This window comes from Palaemon carinicauda, chromosome 14 (assembly GCF_036898095.1).
Source record: "Palaemon carinicauda isolate YSFRI2023 chromosome 14, ASM3689809v2, whole genome shotgun sequence".
Taxonomy (NCBI): Eukaryota; Metazoa; Arthropoda; class Malacostraca; order Decapoda; family Palaemonidae; genus Palaemon; species Palaemon carinicauda.
In genome coordinates this window covers 118,490,836-118,510,154 of record NC_090738.1, presented here as the reverse complement: position 1 = coordinate 118,510,154, position 19,319 = coordinate 118,490,836, and the positions used below count along the sequence as shown (strand labels likewise).

Sequence of the window (19,319 nt, the reverse complement as noted above, 5' to 3'; positions counted from 1 at the left end):
AAAAACTATATTAGTACATCTACTAACAAATAATACTTTTAATACACTTTAAGTGAAAGACATGCAATATTTGTATCTTACCTCTAGATCTTTATTTGGTAAATTCTTTCATATCTTCTGAATTATTTAGTGAAAATAAACAGGATTTCTCCATGGAACCATAACACACTTATATGCCCATCTTGATGGTCTTTGAATAACCCAAAACCTGCAGTCTTCCATTTAAGACAAAAACAAACGCAGTGGTACCGCTACACCAAGTACCCATTAATCACCTACCTTCCTTTCATCATCTTGCCTGAATAAAAGACTGCCAGGTTGGGAGGTGGGGAATAGTTAAACAAATAAGATGTTTTGTGAGAAAATTTCAATTACCTTTAATACATACATACATACAAATACCAAGGCACTTCCCCCAATTTTGGGGAGTAGCCGACATCAACAAATGAAAAAAAAAAAGGGGGGGGACCTCTACTCTCTACGTTCCTCCAGCCTAACAAAAATTCTTATTCTAAGTAGAATGCTCCTGAGAAGGGCTTAAAAAATAAAATTAGTGTACTGAAGAACCAATTGCTCTGGTAACTCAAGAAAGTCATTAAGGTTGCATTCACATAAGAGGTAATTTGACTGGTGCAGGCAGAAGTGGGCTAAGGCTTAAGTTTTCAAGGTAATTTGTAGTTGAGAGAATGGAAAATGGCGGTCTGCTAAAGAAGGTGATGAATGCAAGAGTTGATGGAGAAGTACAAGAGGAAGGTTAAGGTTTGGGTGGATGGATAGAGTGAAGAAAACTCTGGGTAGGGGGATAGATATGAGAGAGGCAGGAGAGCGTGCTAGAATTAGGAATGCATGGCGAGCGATTGTGACGCAGTTCCGGTAGGCCCTGCTGCTTCCTCCGGTCGCCTTGGATGACCGCGGAGGTAGCAGCAGTAGGGGATACAACGTTATGAAGCTTCATCTGTGGTGGATAACGGAGGAGGGTGGGCTGTGGCACCCTAGCAGTACCAGCCGAACTCGGTTGAGTCCCTCGTCAGGCTGGGCGGAGCTTAGAGAGGAAAAGTCCCCCCCTTTTTTTTCTTCATTTGTTTGATGTCGACTACCCCCAAAATTGGGGGAAGTGCCTTGGTACTATATATGTATGTATGTAACTTTACATATCCTATATGTTTTTAGTAGTGCTGGAATGACTAATGAATCATCAACAATGTAGCTGGCTAATGACAGAAAACAATCTTTTGTCTGAGAGAGTTAATTGAAGTGGGGAATTTAATTACAGTAGACCCCCGCAGTGATGGGTTCAATAGAGCCTGAAACGATAGATCTCCCTCATACACACAGAGCCTGTGCTTTGCACGTTGAAACACTAGCACTACAGAAGGGGATAAAATGTTTCTTTGGTATTTTTGTTGTATTGTATTCTCTATCCTACCCTTTACAGAAAAGTCCTTAGAGACCACATAGCACATGAATTCCTCAAAAAGCAAAAAATATAAAATGTGTGAAAAGTTGTGCAAAAGGTTATGTTACCTTTTGTACACAACACAAAACAACATAAATCTAACAGAAAATAAATATGTGAAAAGCCTTTGTTAGCTAAACAGATAGGGATTAAATTTGCTAACTGATCATTGTGAACTTTATATTTAACAAACAGAACTCATTCAGACTATTGCAAAACAAATATTTTCTAGAAAGTACTAAGGATAATTAGTAAGAAAAATGTAGCTGAATATCAGAAGCCCCTAACTCTATAAATTAACACTGCTTAAAAAGGGCACAACTAACAGCTAGAGCAAATATTCAGAAAATGTTCAAACCAATAACGATAGGGAAATTAGGGTGAAAAGGATGACACAATATAAAATTGATGAAGAAATACTGAAAAAAAGCTTTGAACAATCATGCAAAGGGATCAATAACTTTGGAATTTTGCTAAACTCTTCAGACGAAAAATAAAGCAGGCGATATTGTAGACAAGGGAATGTAATGTTTGTGATATACAAAGACCAAAAATTTTGGCATTTATGAATGATGTGATTGTGATGAAACCAAAATAAGTATAACAATACCTGAAATGTCAAGTGGGTTAAACAAAAATTTTACCATGATTATGAACACGTAGCTTCTCAAAGATACAAATACCAAACTATTTACTTTTTATATGATCCAATATATAGTTTTCATGATAAAATAAGACTATATAGTTTGTCAAGTTCTACTTATTTGAAAAAATACTGTGCAATGCTTACATTTTTTGTTAGATGCATTTTCTTCTGAAATTGCTTCCAATTCAGATTCAGTGATAGCTGGAAATCTGTCTTTAGCTGAAGTTCCATTAGAATAAAGGACTGTAAGCCCTGCTCCATTGTCATGTGAAGTGTTGTTTTTGTCAGTTACAGCATCATACAGGAGGAGATCCAGATCTAATGGTAAAGACAGTCCTAAATAACATTGACCAGACTGGTGGGTTGATACACCACCCAGAGCAAGGCTTCCAAACCCTCGACTCATACCACCACCAAATCCAACTCCACGAACTCCAGAGCGTATGGATGACACTTCACTACAACCTGAGGGTGACCGGACCATTCCACGTGCTTCTGGATAATTGCTCAACATGCTGGAAAACAAATTTTGTTATTCATTAAAAGGATATAAGTTAAAGATACTAACAAATAATTTCATATGTAAGATGCAACAGTTGCATCTTCAAAATCAAGTCCTCTTGTTGAGAATGAGCAGCAAAATAATAGAAAGATTAATTCAGGTTTGTGCATGACTGTATGAAGCAGATTATCAAGAAGCACACAGATAAACTTCATGTAAAATATTTACAATTTCATATCATTAGTACCTTTGATTATCTTATTTTTACTTACTGAGGAACCCCCTGCTCATAGCTAGAAGATAAGAATCCCTTAAGAGAGTTACGGGAAGGTTTGTCCTCTTGACTAGGCTCGGATATTAGCCTCCGATGTTGATTAGAAATGCAACGAAGGGTTAAGTAACTTTGAGTTGACAGCGGAAAGCTTCCCCCCATTCCTGTTAAAGACTGGATTGGAGTTACAGCACCACTACCACCAATAAGATCTTCAGCAAACAGGGCACTACTTGAACCACGGATGGAGCCTCCCCGAACCCCTTTGCGAAGTTCTACTCCACCTTCTAGTTGTGAACCCATGGTGGAAAGTGAAGCTCGGCTAGCAATAGGGCTCAGACGAGTATCACTGTAATATGGAAAAAATGGCAAAATTAAAAACTAACTATTGTATTAAAACTAGTTATATTGACTTTATCCTCTATAAGTAAGAATTTTAAAAAGGTAAAAAACTACAGAATAATCATTCCAAAATAATGTATGGGCATAAAAGAAACTTCTATATCAGGATATATAAATACAGTGATTTTTAGATATCTTTCCCAATAGCTTGGTATCCTTCCTGTTCAGTCATGGCAGGCTAAAATGACAAATTTAAATTATGAAATTTGTATTTTTCCCAACGATACAAACCTTGAGCTCTTTATTAGGGAATATACTTTCGGCAAAGCTGGAAAACTAGCCATAAGACTTTTTAGCAAGGTATAACTACCCCACCGCTAGTAAGCGGAGGGGGGGGGGGGAATTAGTACTGGCTACCCCGCTCACAGACACCTGTATTGTCTTGTCACTTTTTATTGCAGGCAAGACTTGCAGGTCGATAGGTGATGGCAGGGCAAATTTGTATAAAGAACTCACGATTTGTATCATTAGGAAAAATACAAATTACTTTAAATTTGTCATTTGTTCTGTCACTAACACAAACCCTTTCGCTCTTTATTAGGGAAGACTAACCCTAAGGTGTGTGGAAGTCCTAACCAACTGGCTGGTTTTTGACACAGGGTTTTCCTTTGTGCTACACACGCATAGAGAGAAATAACCCTGAAACCTCGCTAAAACCTCGTGCAATAGCACGCTTTACCAGCCTAAGCAATCCGTGTTATCGTGTGATACTAGCAATGTGACTTCTCTAGGTAAGAATTCTCCGAGATCATGGAATTCTTTGTACCAACTGTAGACGTTACCCAATTCTAACCTCGCAAAGGGGATTGGGGATGTAACAAGTATATATTTCTATACCAGGTTACACGAGGGAAATGGTTATTACCTGAATACAGTGAACCCTCGTTTATCGCGGTAGATAGGTTCCAGTCGCGGCCGCGATAGGTGAAAATCCGCGAAGTAGTGACACCATATTTACCTATTTATTCAACATGTATATTCAGACTTTTAAAACCTTCCCTTGTACGTAGTACTGTTAACAAACTACCCTTTAATGTACAGAACACTTAATGCATGTACTACAGTACCCTAAACTAAAACAGGCACAAATATTAAAGGTGATTTTATATCATGCATTTCCTAAACACGCTAAAGCAAGATAAAAAATGGCAACCAATGTTTTGTTTACATTTATCTCTGATCATAATGAAGAAACAAACTGGAGGTAGAGCTTTGCTTATTACCCAGACATATTTCCCATACTTTTCCCTTAGAACTACATCACATCTTCCTACTTTAGATATATATATATATATATATATATATATATATATATATATATATATGTATATATATATATATATATATATATATATATATGTGTGTGTGTGTGTGTGTGTGTGTGTGTGCGTGTGTATATATATATATATATATATATATATATATATATATATATATATATATATATATATATATATATATGTATACACATATACATACCTACATATATACATAAATACATGCATACATATATATATATATATATATATATATATTACTGTATATATATGGGTTATGGAAAAAATCCGCGAAGTGGTGAATCCGCGATGGTCGAACCGCGAAGTAGCGAGGGTTCACTGTAAAGAGAAGGTCAGCTTGCAAAGTACCATAGGTGCTGTTCCCTAAGAGGGAAAGATGAAAGAAAGGAGCCAGTTATTCTTATCATTCACTACAGACCTAATCCTGGGTAACCTCTGCAACAAAGAGCTTGAGGTGTTTAAACCACTTGTGAAGCCACCACAGGACTGATGGAGAATGTCTCAGGTTCCTGTGGGTTACATCTTGCAGGTGGTAGGCATTGAAGATCGTTTGACACTTCTACACACCCGGGGGATAGATATCTGGAGCAGCCTGTTTAGCTCTCGACCTTTGTAGTGGACGAGATCGCCCATGACTCGCTGACCCTACAGGCACTGAACTTTGATACAACAAGAATGGAGTCAGAGTGCTCCTTTATGCAAGTTCTTGCATTCATAACAAACTGGGTGTGATGATGGTGGCACCAGTAAGAGGTGAGTTCTCAGCCACTGTTCTATGCTATGGCACCGCTCATGGGTCAAGACCTTCTTTGGATCTCCTGTGGTAGGAACTTGCAAGTGTTACTTTGGACTGGGTGAATGATAAAGATCTGTGTTTCTGAAAAGTCAGCTGCATCCAACCAGTCCAACATGGTCCTGTCACCAAACCCTTTTAAGGCAGTATAGGTTCTACATAACAGTTCAATGCTGTCGCTTCTTCTTGATGACCCATCAGTTTTGTCCAGTCAGTGAGCCTTTCCTCAGAAAGACTTGGAACAGAAAGTATGTTATTCTTGGGTTCTGAGGCAGCAGCCATTGGAATCTTCTGCCAATGCCCCCCTCCAAGCAGTCTCAAGGCTTAGACCCGGGGTCAGGTGCTATGATGCACTTTGTACAGATAATGGGTTGATCTGCACAGGGTTATCAACCTCCAACTCAATAGCGAAGTAGAGAGGTTTCATGCTATTTGGTGGGAAGGCAGTGACCTTTTTGGCACAAACCAAGTAGCAACCCAGTGGACCAACTGGTTGTTGAAGAGGGATGCTGTGGGGTCCCAGTCTCAAAAAAACACTTCAGTGCGGAGGTTTATGGCACTTTTTACAAAGTGACATCAAGACAGCAGTGGAGAGGAGGACAGTTTTGCAGAAATCACTGATCCATCATGCAGTAACTTTAAAGAGGCAAGGCCCAGCGACAGTGTCTGTGCCAAACCTTTAGGTAATTATTATTATTACTATTACAGTATTACTTGCCAAGCTATAACCCTAGTTGGAAAACCAGGATGCTATAAGCCCAGGGGCCCCACAAGGGAAAATAGCCCAGCAAGGAAAGGAAAAAAGGAAAAATAAAATATTTTAAGAACAGTAACATCAAAATAAATAGCTCCTATATCAACTATAAAAACTTTAACAAAACAAGAGGAAGAGAAATAAGATAGAATAGTGTACCCGAGTGTATCCTCAAGCAAGAGAACTCTAACCCAAGGCAGTGGAAGACCATGGTACAGAGGCTATGTCACTACCCAAGACTAGAGAACAATGGTTTGATTTTGGAGTGTCCTTCTCATAGAAGAGCTGCTTACCATAGCTAAAGAGTCTCTTCTAAACTTACCAAGAGGAAAGTAGCCAGTGAACAATTACAGTGCAGTAGTTAACCCTTTGGGTGAAGATTAATTGTTTGGTAATCTGTGTTGTCAGGTGTATGAGGACAGAGGAGAATCTGTAAAGAATATGCCAGGCTATTTGATGTATATTAGGATTGGTGGGAAAAGGGCAGGGGTGGAAGAAGACTAGCCTGACCTTCTCAAAATCCTGACAAGGACCACCTGCAACTTCTATTTAGAAGGGGCCTGTTCCTGCACATCCCTTATAAGAAGCTCCTAATAGTATTTATATATACAGTAATACCTTGTAGATTGAACACCCAAGAAATCAAGCAATTCGGTGGTCGATTAAAATTTTCTAAAAAAAATTTTGCCTCAGAGATTAAACAAAAAGAAACTGTATGGATGGAGACAAAGGCAACTGAGCCAGTTTATGCATTGCTCAAACCCAGACTAGGCTCACAAAGCATTGTTCTGTTAGCTCTTTCATTAATTTATTTTACTGTTTTTTTGTGTTTATCCATGCACAATGGCAAAAGAGAAAAATGGGCCCTTACACAGTTTTATAGAAAACTATCATTCAAAAAAGGCAGCAGCCAGCAGAGCAAGCAATATTTTTAATGATAATGCTTTGAGTAATTTCAAAAACCTCTTAAAACAGAGGCAGAAACAAAACACTGGATCAGATTTTAGTAGAAAGGTCCTAAGTGTATCAATGGTAGTGCCAGAAAAAAGGGAGGAGGATTCTCCAACCAACACTAACACCTCTTCTCCTCCTTCCACTCAAGCCATCCACTCTCCTTCCTAAAGGTAAAGTTAAGTTCATTGTTATTATGTATAAATCAATTCATTCGATTAATTATAACTTTTTATTTTGTTTCATGTAATGCACTGTAATCTAGTATTGTAAAATTTAGATAAAATTGACTTACGATACAAGCATCTTTGGGTAGGAACCAATTAATGCTACAGTATTTTCATTCATTTTTATGGGCAAAATTGATTTGGTGTTTGAACATGGGTTAAGAACGAGTTATGTTTGATATCTGAGCTGCCATTGTTCATATCTCCAAAATATCACTACACTACATCAGTAAAATACAAAATGAAGTATTTGAAACTGAAGAAATATGTGGTTATCTTCGTTGTATAAACTGAACAAATAAAGGACCAGAATTGGTGTTATGGTGACCATTTATACTTACTCCATCAAAACAATTGTTATTCCAATATGACAACCGATTGATTAATTATAAGTAACTTGGCATCACTACTAAAAAAGTAAATACCAAATCTATGACAGATTTTATTGACTATTTCACATATTAAGATATGGACTGTACTATAGCACCACTAGTGATTATAACTAATTATTAATACTAATCACTTTGTAATCAATTCAGCAATGTATAAAGAAAGAAATGATTGTGCTTACAGTTGTGCTCTTGTTTGATAAGGGATAGGGTACCCTCCATGTGACTCCTCGGCTGAATTATCCAGAGGTAAGTCTCCATCTCCTGCAGCATCTGACAATGACTCTGAGCTTATGGTATATCGATGGTCACCAGCATCATCATCTGAAGCAACTGGGTCTGTGAGAGAGTGACTTCTGGACTCCCCTTTGGTTCTCTTAGTTTGTAAAAATGCAGCCACACGATCAGTAACACGCTCTGATGCTGTTGAAGATTTACTTGTATAGCTACTTGTCGAGTTTCTCCGTTTTTCAGATCTGTTAAATTAAGACAGTACTGCATTAATCATTTTATTAATTTAGGAATACAGTATATCAATTATACAATTAGTCTAAATAATTTGGAAAATCTTTATCTTTCCTTTCCACTTTTTGTGATACATATTATACATATTAAAAATTAACTGTAGCATAAAAAAATATACAAGGATCAACACTGACTTTAAAAAATATAATTCCATACAAAAATACATAGGGATCAACACTGATGTCAAAAACTACACTTACGTACAGTACTTTCTTCCTTCTCCATCAGAAGAATTTGACAAACATACCAGGGACTAAATAAAACTAAATGGGGATGTAAGAAATACATTGCCTCACTCAGTTTGATATTAATTTTCAATTTATTACTCTCCTGATTAGTTAATCAGACATTCTAGGAAAATTCAGCATGTGTAATCATAGTTGTTCCAACACACATACAAACCCTCCGCTGTTTATAAGGGTATTAACTTTCGGCAACGTTGAAAACTAATACCCCAGCTCCAGGTTTGTATGTTAGGAAAAATACAAATCATCTCCAAATTTGTTATTTCAATATAATCATCATATAAATGTCCAAATTTCTCCACATGCTATGCACAATTTTTTCAATCTAGAATGCATGACTGATTTAAATGGACCATATTACATAATATTTCAACTTATGTGGAATCACTGGTGACTCATAATCTGTAGGTGGCAAGTTTAAGCAATGCGTGTAGCTTGAAATATTTAACAGAAAAACACGACCTTACTTTCTCTGTGAGCTAAATTTAGGTGGTGGCCTTAAGGAGGCCCATAGGTCCAACTGCTGATTTGTCAATTCCCATTACCTGGTCCCTTGTTGATCTCACTTTGGTGAAGAGGGGGCTTGGGAGCTGATTGTAGGTGCATATGTTGTTTCTAGGACATTGTCCGGCAATTCAATGACCTGTCTATTGCCTCAAACATTCATTTGTTACCTTTAAACAATTTTCTCATTATGAGCCCCATTACTGTATAGTGCAAAGAGATATTTTTAAAAATCATACTTGTAATAAGTGACCATATAAATTCTAAGCTCAGAGAATGACAAAGTGAAAATGTAGTATCAAAACATAATAGTGAGCAAGGAAATAGATCACCAGATAACCTAATGAGACCTGTCACTCAATATCTTTAAAAAAAATCCTAATAAAACATATTTTCATATATAAATACTTACATCCTTAATTCAATTATTGGAGAAGCCTAAAAGGGACCTAATTTTCAAAGTACAGCCATACCATGAAGAAAAAAACCGTATGTCAGAAGACAAATCATATCACCAAAATAAGTAGGTATTCATTTGTAATTTAATGGCTTTCCCTTGCTTTGAGCACTGTTAGTTTGGTATTAACTAGATAATACACCTGAATAAGCTGCATGATATTTTTTTACATCAATATTAAAAGTAGAAGACTAGTGTCATCTATGATTTAGAAGAATTATAATACATATTATCACCACTTACTTTCTTCGTATACTTGATAATAGTTTAGTAAACCTTAATGACGACCTTTTACCAATGGTAAGATCATCACGAGAGGGTACTGATAATGGAGTGTCACAGGTAGTTTGTTCTTCCATAACTGGTTGGCAGTCTGACAAACTTCGCTGATGGCCCATCGCAGGCGAAGGTTTCGATTTATGAGGTAATGTCTATGAGAAAATAAAAATTGTAAATTCAAAGCATGAAATGAAATTATGTTACATACAGTATTATAACACAAAATTTAACCAGACCACTGTGTTACGATATTCAACTAGCACAGGGTTGATCTGAAGGGCTTGGGTGTAGCTTCAAAATATATATCTTATTCAATAAGTTGTAATTTAATAAAAATGTTATTGATAAGCTAAAATGTTGAAAGTCCAAGAAAAAATATCTATAAATGCTTTATTTCCAAAGCTACATACTTGCTGTAGGCTGAAATTTGGAAAATCTCCAAAAAGGGATTTTGAAGGAGTAAAAAACTACTATTTTTGGGGGGTGGGGATTACTGGTGGTTTCCAAACTTTTCTATACATGCTAGGGAAGGAAATCCAATATGACATAAAAATACCACAGAAATTTTGTCCTCCCTGCTCAAGGGCCATTTTTTAATGTGCAAAGCACGGACAGTGTCCTAAAAGGAGAAATACAGGATTTATTGAACCAGTATCATCACCTCCGAGGCTGAAAAACCTCTGGTAACTAATGACAAGTCATCACCAAGAACCAATTCTAATACTGGAATCAATACTACATGTACCAAGCCGCCATCTTCCACAATCAGAGTGAAAATTAAATGTTCCCCTCCCCTACACAAGGCAAGGGAGGAGGGAGGGTCTTGGAGATCACACATCATCTCCTTAAATATAGGTTTTCCCTTTGTCAAAACCCCTCTTTTGGGTTAATGCACTATGTGGTCTCCAAGGACTACTACTAGGACAAAACAGACAATTTGTGTACCATATTACTATCATTATTACTAGCTAAGCTACAACCCTAGTTGCAATAGCAGGATGCTACAAATCCAATGGAACAGGGAGAAATAGCTCAGTGAGGAAAATAAATAAGGAAATAAATAAACTACAAAAGAAATAAACAATTAAAATAAAATACTTTAAGAACAGTAACAATGTTAAAACAGATAAGAACAGTAACATCGTTAAAACAGATAAGAACGGTAACAACGTTAAAACAGATCCCTTGTATATAAACTATGAAAACTTAAAAAAAGAAAAAAAAAACGAGGAGGGGAAATAAGATAGAATAGTGTGCCCCAGTGTACTCTCAAGCAAGAGAACTCTACTCCAAGACAGTGGAAGACCATAGTACAGAGGCTATGGTACTACCCAAGACTATAGAGCAATGGTTTGATCTTGGAGTGTCCTAGAAGAGCTGCTTACCATAGCTAAAGAGTTTCTTCTACCCTTACCAAGAGGAAAGTAGCTACTGAACCATTACAGTGTAGAAGTTAACCCCTTGAGTAAAGAAGAATCGTTTTGTAATCTCAGTTGTCAGGTGTATGAGGACAGAGGAGAACGTGGAAAACATAGGCCAAACTATTCGGTGTATGTGTAGGCAAAAGAAAAATGAGCCGTAACCAGAGAGAGGAATCCAATTTAGTACTATCTGGCCAGTCAAAGGACCCAATAACTCTCTAGTGGTAGTATCTCAACGGTGGCTGGAGCCCTGGCCATCCTAGTACCCATAAAGGACAAATGTCTACAACCATGCAAACAACTAAATCATGTGGGTATGGGTGAGAAGAAAACCCAACGCTAAGAAAGGATGTAGAGACCACTCTGACCTTACAACCTGCCCCTGGAAAGGGTGGCTGCTGCAACCATTTTATAATTAAACCAGCTATAGATTATCGCTTTCCCTGCACTTTTTATAAGGGGTCACAATTATTTGTAATCATCCCATGTGTCGAGTGCAGATTGTGGCCTCCTGTGCAGTGGGAGATATACGCTTGGAAGGGGAAGAAGAGAGCTAGACCTTCTCTGGGGTTGATCTTAGCAGCACCCAAGACAACACCAAGGAAGCTTTTCATTTCCTTCCTTCCTTCCTTCAATGAGTGCTCCTGCTGCTGTAGCTTCTGTGCATATGGCCCTACAGCAGTTCCCGGGAAACAGCAGGCACAAGGCTTGATGATGCGTATAGTTTCTCCAGTGATTGCTGCACTCCAGTGGAGGTTGGAAGTTCTCCTGTTGCTGTGCAGACCACTGCCACCACTGATAAGTTTGACCTGTCTTCCTTAGGCCTTGCAGCTAGGGCCCTAAGTCTTTTTTGAGGGAGCTCATAGGTAAGGCCTATTTTCCAAACATCGACTTTTCGCATTCAGCCGTGCATTCTAGAGAGAGCACCATGGACCGCTGTTATATGACCATAAGTAGAAATACTACCACAAGAGTTATTGGGTCCTTTGAGTGCCCTACAGGTAGTAGGTTGGCCAAGGCACCAGCCACTCGTTGAGATACTACCGCTAGAGAGTTAGGGGGTCTTTTGACTGGCCAGACAGTACTACGTTAGATCCTTCTCCCTGGTTACAGTTCATTTTCCCTTTGCCTACACACACACACACACACACACACACACACACACACACACACACACACAACGAATAGTCTGGCCTATTCTTTACACATTCTCCTCTGTCGTCTTACACCTAACAACAGTGAGATTATCAAACAATTCTTGTTTACCCTAGGGGTTACTGCACTGTAATTGTTCAGTAGCCACTTTCCTCTTGTTAAGGGTAGAAGAGACTCTTTAGCCATGGCCAGCAGCTCTTCTAGGAGAAGGACACTCCAAAATCAAACCATTGTTCTCTATTCTTGGGTAGCGCCATAGGCTCTGTACCATGGTCTTCCACTGCCTTGGGTTAGAGTTCTCTTGCTTGAGGGTATACTTGGGCACGCTGTTCTGGCTTGTTTCTTTTCCTCTTGTTTTATTAAAGTTTTTATAGTTTATATAGGATATTTATTCTAATGTTACTCCCCTTAAAAATTTTTATTTTTCCTTGTTTCCTTTCCTCATTGGGCTATTTTCTGTGCTGAAGCCCCTAGGCTTATTGCATCCTGCTTTTCCAACTAGGGTTGTAGCTTCAAGTAATAATAATAATAATAAAGGTAAAGGTGTTTGGTTTCATTTCCAGTTTCATCAGAATAGATGCACACCAGAATGTCAGCCAGGCAAGCACAACCCCCACTGTGGTGCCCAACCACAGCAGTGGCCTCCTCAGTACACAGCTTAAACTCACAGTCCTGGGCTGGGATTGAACTGCTGTAATGCAAATGCTAGGCATACACGTTACCACTGTACCAGCCAAGAGGCTAAGATAGTACTGCATTAGCTCCTTCTCTGGTTATAGCTAATTTTTCCCTTGCCTATACATACACCAAATAATTTGGCCTATTCTTTACACATTCTCCTCTTTCCTCATACACATATGAATGCTATGATAACTAGAAAATTACTCTTCACTCCTGGGGTTAACTACTGCACTTTAGGTGTTCAGTAGATATTTTCCACTTGGTAAAGGTAGAAGACTCTTTAGCTACGGTAGGTAGCTCTTTCAGAAGGAGGATACTCCAAAATTGAACCTGATTTTGGGTAGTGTCATAGCCTCTGCACCATGGTCTTCCACTGGCTTTGGTTACAGTTTTCTTGCTTGAGGGTACATTCAGGCTAACTATTCTATCTGTTTCCTTATTCCTTTCCTCACTGGGCTACTTTCCCTGTTGGAGCCTCTGGGCTTATAGCATCTTGCTTTTCCAACTAGGGTTTTAGCTTAGCTAGTAATAATAACAATCATAATAATAATATCAATAATAATAATAAAAATAATTTACTGTCCTTTATATGTTGGAAAAACTGCTGGTGCTGTACCATTTACTTTCAAAACATCAACAATACTGTAATATAAATGATATACAATAATATACAGTACTATACATGATTAAAAGGATACAAAATAGTATTTCTGTTTACATGGAGTGACAGTAATCTTTAATATAAATACAAACCTCTCTCTATACGTATCTCTCTCAAAAATTAATTTGAGGCTCATTTGCTTTTTGAATACATTTTCTACATATTACCTATCAGGGTTTAGACCATGGAGATTTTATGGTTGCTTACATGATTACAATTTGAAAAAAAATAATTATAATATAAAATGGTTCAGGTTTACGAGCATCATATATCTACAAAATACTCTATTTTTTGTGTATGAAAGTTGACATAAAACACACAGATATCCATTTAGGATTTATATGTTGTTTCTAGACTTGTATTCATCTCTTAATTAAAAAATAAAATTACATTTTTACATGGTAGCCTATAGTACTGTCGCCATATAGAGTAGACAGCGAAAGGTTGTCATGTCGGAAAAAGTTTACAGTGTCCAGTGTACATTTTGCACCATCCATGATGCTTAGCCATGCCATTTTTAAATGGGCACCTTGATGAACATGGAAGTTGGTGCCCTTCATGTTCGTGGTTGGTACGTGTGAAAGCAACCATAGACACCCCTGCTTATTTGAAAGCAAAACATGTCATGAATGGCAAAAAGTCAATACTTGTGAAAGCAGCCTATGGATACCTCACCCCCCGTGTCCCTAGTGTCAGTGATAACCCCTATAATTTCAGGTGTAGGTGCAGTGCCAGTGAACATTGTGTCAGTGACCCCAGAGCTGGTTCAGAGGTAGCTGAGATGATCCGTAAAACAATGGTACGTGCAACAATAGCTAAGATGATCCGTAAAACATTGGTACGGGCAACAACATCTCTCCTTTTAAGGAGTATCGTGCAGGGAGCAGTGATGTGCAGAGCTGGTTTGCAGGACTCCAGATCCAACGGGTAATCGCCCTCTATGGGTGAGGTCCTCTAAAAAGGGTTTGCAGCCAAATTCTCAGGCTTAACCATGCCTGTGGGATCAGGTGCAAGGAAGATCCCTGTGACATTCCCTACAACCTGGTCAGGACCACCTCTTCCTCCTGAAGGGTGCATGTGTATACACAATCCTTTTGAATTACCCAACTTGGTTACTCTAGGATGGGAGGTGGCAGGAAGAGTGAGGCAAGGGAAACACTAGTGCCAGCATTCCCCCTCTCCTGCTGCCAAGAGTAGGGAGTAGCCTGCTTGGACAGAGACATGGGGCTTAGCCTTAGACAGTAATTGTTCTTTGAAACTGTTACTTACTACCTTTCCTGGACTGTCAGCCCTCCTATTTCACATACCAATAAGGTTTTTTATCCATCTTCCAGCATCATCAAAAGCATTACAAACAGATGTGGAAAGGATGCTGAAGAACGCACAACAAGTAGTTCAAGACGAGTGTCCGTGCTTCAACAGTCGTTTTTTCCTGGAGAAGTCAACTATGGGACTGGAGACCAGTCAATGATATCAATTTACTGAACAAGTTTGTTCTTTAAATGAAGTTCAGGATGGAAAAAGTACATTCTGTGCCTATTCATCAGTGCTCTTGAATGTACCTCTGCATCTTCCTCTATGGTACAGTGTACCAGCTCAAGACTCTGAGCACTGGACTAGGTATTGCTCTCCACATGTTCACTTATATGTATTTGTGCTTAAGTAAACATATTTCAAGGGTCATTATTACAAACTTATGTACAGTAATACATTTTAGAAAAGAGCAGTTTTACACCTATCCTTATCCTACCTATTGTACGTTTTTCTTTAATTACCTACGCCAACAAAATTGGGAGGAGGTTATGTTTTTGCCCGTTTGTCTATTTGTGAAAAACTTCCTGACCACAATTTTACTCATAGACTAGTGAAACTTTCATGGATTAATTGTTATGTTGAGACATGGAAGTGATTCAATTTTGAAAGTCCTAGGTCGAACGTCAAGGTCGACCGAATTAACCATAATCTTAACCCCAAGTTTGCACATGGTCGTCACAGACTTCAAATATGCCTAGGTCTAAATTGATTCTGGGAAAGGCAAGCTTGTTTCGTAAAATCAGCTACCGTGGCAGAGGTCTGCACTCTCACAGTGCTTTCCCAGTTAAGATAATGTTTCTCTTTAGCGGCACTGATCACACAATTTAAATAGTGAGGATAATTTTTTGTATGCATAAATATTTTTCTCCAGCATGGTAAATTCCACCCTATCTTGTATGTTTCTATGTATTATTCATAGAGTAGGTACATTCTTTTGACATTGCATGGGGGTTTGTTCAAAGTTGACCCTTTGGTGTGCCATGATTCCATTCCATTGTATGGACAACTGATTGGCAGAATGCACATACTGGATCACTATAAATTTGTTAATCAAAAGGCTATATCTGCTACATATTTAAGACTAGAGTGACTTACAAATATACAGTTAAATTTGAAAATGTTTACATTTTTGGGGGGCAGGTTTTGGGATTCAATTTTATTTTCACTAATTTAATTGAGGCTTCTCTATTTTCCTTGGTAAATCATTAATATCTTATTCAATATTGTTAAATTGTACCTCAGTAGGCTACGAATTTGTTTAGTTGATTGGTTTCTCATCTTTTGGTAGTACAGTATAGCACATTACAGAAGTACCATTCTTTAATCACTAGTAACTTACATTTGCATTTCTAAGCCTATTAATTGGCATGTAGTTTAAAAAAATTTTTGTGGAGGTTTCAACAATCCATCACTTTTTCTTTACTTGCCTCAAAGAAATCCTTTGAAAGAACTACTTGATAATAAGTACTGTATTCCTAGTCTCTTCCACTGTCAGTTTCCAAAGTGAAACAATTCTTGACAAGTTATCACTTTCAGAGAGGTGGTCAAACTGAATTAATGTTGAGTGGCCTGGTATTTTTGGGTAGTTTTTAATTTTTCAATTGGTTTTAACATTGTATAATTATTTTCTTATTCAACTTCTGGGATGGAGAATTAGTATCCACTTCTATGCCTTGGTTAATTCACTGGTTAAAGGGAATGAAATACTTGAGACTGAACCTATATTAATAAGTATTGTCTAAGTATGTAGCCATCCCTACAACAGTGTTTATTTTAATGGACCCCCTAGGGCAAGGCTCCCAAATTGGTGGCCGGCAATCCCCAATCCAAACTTTTTAGAGTGTTGTAACTGGTCCCCAGGCTCCGTGAGGAGAAAAATTAAATAAAATGGATTCTTGAAAGCATATTTCCTTGGATGACTGAAGAGTAAGTTAGTGGTCTATCATACTTTGGTATTTAACCAACTAATGCAACCAGGGCATTATATATAAGTTTAGATTAAGTTCCACGAAAAAACAAGCACATAAAATGTGATAAATCAGCTGTGTAGCATTTATGGAGCAAGACACTACCGAATTTTGGTGTTGTTTTTGACGTGTCTGATGTAATTTTAGGCCTCCTATCAATAGTATCCTATGTTCACGAATGAGCCAAGAGTACTGAAAATTCTAAATTGTCATTTTGAGAGGAAAAATCCACATTTTCTTGTCAGAAATTTAGTTTTCTTAGTGAAGGAACATAACAGAAAACAGCAAGGATATTTCCCTTTTTTCTCTTATGGATTTCTGTTTACGAATTGTTAGTTAAGATGAAGACTCCAAATCTTATGTTTTAGAAGTGTAACATTTCAGCTATCTAAAATATATACAATTAATTTTTTCATTTTTTCATTTGAAAGAGTGAATAAGAAATTAATAAAAATCATATGAGAACACTAAGCTGTACACAGATTGCATGTATAATATTTATTCAGACCTCTACCTACATTGGAACTTGTCTAACTGGACCTTTGCTCATAATAGTTGAATAGGGTTTATACTTATAACAACCACAAAAACCTACCCACTCCTTTTTCCCTCCTTACTCTATCCAAATTGACTTTTGGATAATAACTCATGCTCGATTTTCATCGTTCTTAGAACATAGAGAGGGGAGATGATGTATGATATGACTTATCCAAGCTGGCTAAGCTACTTCCAACTCGTTAGAACTTTTAATGACAGCTATGTGGTCCCAAACTAATCCCTAACTGATTCAATGGTCATTGCATGATGCTATCTCTATGTTTTTAATCTACTATAATGAAAAAGCTTTTTAGAATGACACCCAAGTATTATCAAATATAAAAACTTAGTAAAAATTTTATATATAAAATTACTTGTAAAAGATAACTGAAAGTTGTAATCACTTCCAACTAAGCTCTCAAGAAAATTTACTTGTGTACATTATGCAAGCAATAAAATTTAGAGTAGAGATTACAAACCTGACTTTTCCCTGAAGTTGGATATGGATCATCTAATCCGATGCCCTCTACTAACAGTGATCCCCCATCACTGCCATCATCCGAGTCATCACCAACATAAAAGCCTCTGTAAAGTTTACAAAATTGTTATCAAGAAAAGGGTGATAATACTAATTCATAAAAGTATGATATACTTGAAAGTAATTTGTATTTTCCCTAACATTGCAAACCTGGAGCGATTTATTTGGGATTATCTTTTGGCAAAGATGGAAGATTAGTCATTAAGATTTTAAGCAAGGTGGCAGTTACCCAAGTCACTAGTTAGCGCGAGAGGGGGTGCTGGGGGTTGCCAGCTAACCCTCTCACTCACATACCAGTGTATGTAAGCCACTTTTGATTGCAGGCAGGACTTACAATGGGGACAGGTGCTGGTGGAACAATTTGTATAAATAGCTCCAGGTTTGTATCATTAAGCAAAATACAAATTACTTTCAAATTTGTCATTTGTTCCAACACTTCTACAAACCTTATGCTATTTACTAGGGATGTCTCACCCATTAGGAGGATGTAACTCCCGACCACTGGCTTGACCATTGACCCGGGGCTTTCCCATACAGGTTTGGCCTGTCACCGAGATAAACCCTGACACCTCGCTGAACCTTTGTGCAAATGCACTAAGAGTGGGCTGAGCAACATGTGTGTATGTGAAAAACTAGCAATGTGACTGTCTAAGTAAGAATATTCTGAGTTAAATACGAATGTTGACATCAAACAGACATTTCCCATTAACCACCTTGCGGGGAGTATTGGGGACGTAGACAAGTATTAATTCTATATTAGGTTACACAGGGGAAATGGTTATTACCTGCAGATAGTCGAGGCCAGCGTGCAGAGGACCCATGGTGCTGTTCCCCAAGAGAGGGGGAAGATGAAAGAATGAAAGAGCCAGTCATTCTTATACATTCATCCCAGATTCATCCTGGGTAACCTATGCCCTCAACCATCTGCTACGTCCGTCAAGGAGCCTGAGGCATTCTAAACCACTTGTTGTGCAGCCACCACAGGACCAATGGAGACCATTTCTATTCTCCTGTGGATCACGTCTTGCAGGTAGTGGGCCTTTAAGGTCGTCTGACACTTCCGCACACCCGCTGGGAGTACCTGCACCAAAGAGTAGTTACATTTAAATACCAGGGACGTACTTATGCCCCTGATGTCATGAGATCTAGGTTGACGAGCAGGAGTAGGGTCGGAATTCATTGCATGGTCAATGACCCTGTAAATTCAAGCTGAGATAGTGTTCTTTGTGACCCTCCTCTTGACCTTCCCCATGCTGACGAAGAGTGCTGACACTTGGGGGCGAGCTGCTGCAGTGCATTCAAGGTAATACCTCAAACTCTTAACTAGGCATAGTAACAGCTGATCT

General features: G+C 38.0%; 1 protein-coding gene across 2 annotated transcripts in view; it reads right to left on the bottom strand.

Annotated features, from left to right (window-relative positions):
* rictor (rapamycin-insensitive companion of Tor) overlaps positions 1 to 19,319 on the bottom strand; it is a 165,204-nt gene that overhangs the window by 21,828 nt on the left and 124,057 nt on the right. For both annotated transcript variants that reach the window (XM_068387213.1, XM_068387214.1), the window contains exons 19-23: positions 17,915 to 18,020; positions 9,664 to 9,851; positions 7,872 to 8,165; positions 2,877 to 3,224; positions 2,247 to 2,617 (exon numbers count right to left, since the gene is read on the bottom strand). In XM_068387213.1, coding sequence (XP_068243314.1) covers positions 2,247 to 2,617; positions 2,877 to 3,224; positions 7,872 to 8,165; positions 9,664 to 9,851; positions 17,915 to 18,020 — 1,307 coding nt within the window. The remainder of the gene's footprint in view (positions 1 to 2,246; positions 2,618 to 2,876; positions 3,225 to 7,871; positions 8,166 to 9,663; positions 9,852 to 17,914; positions 18,021 to 19,319) is intronic.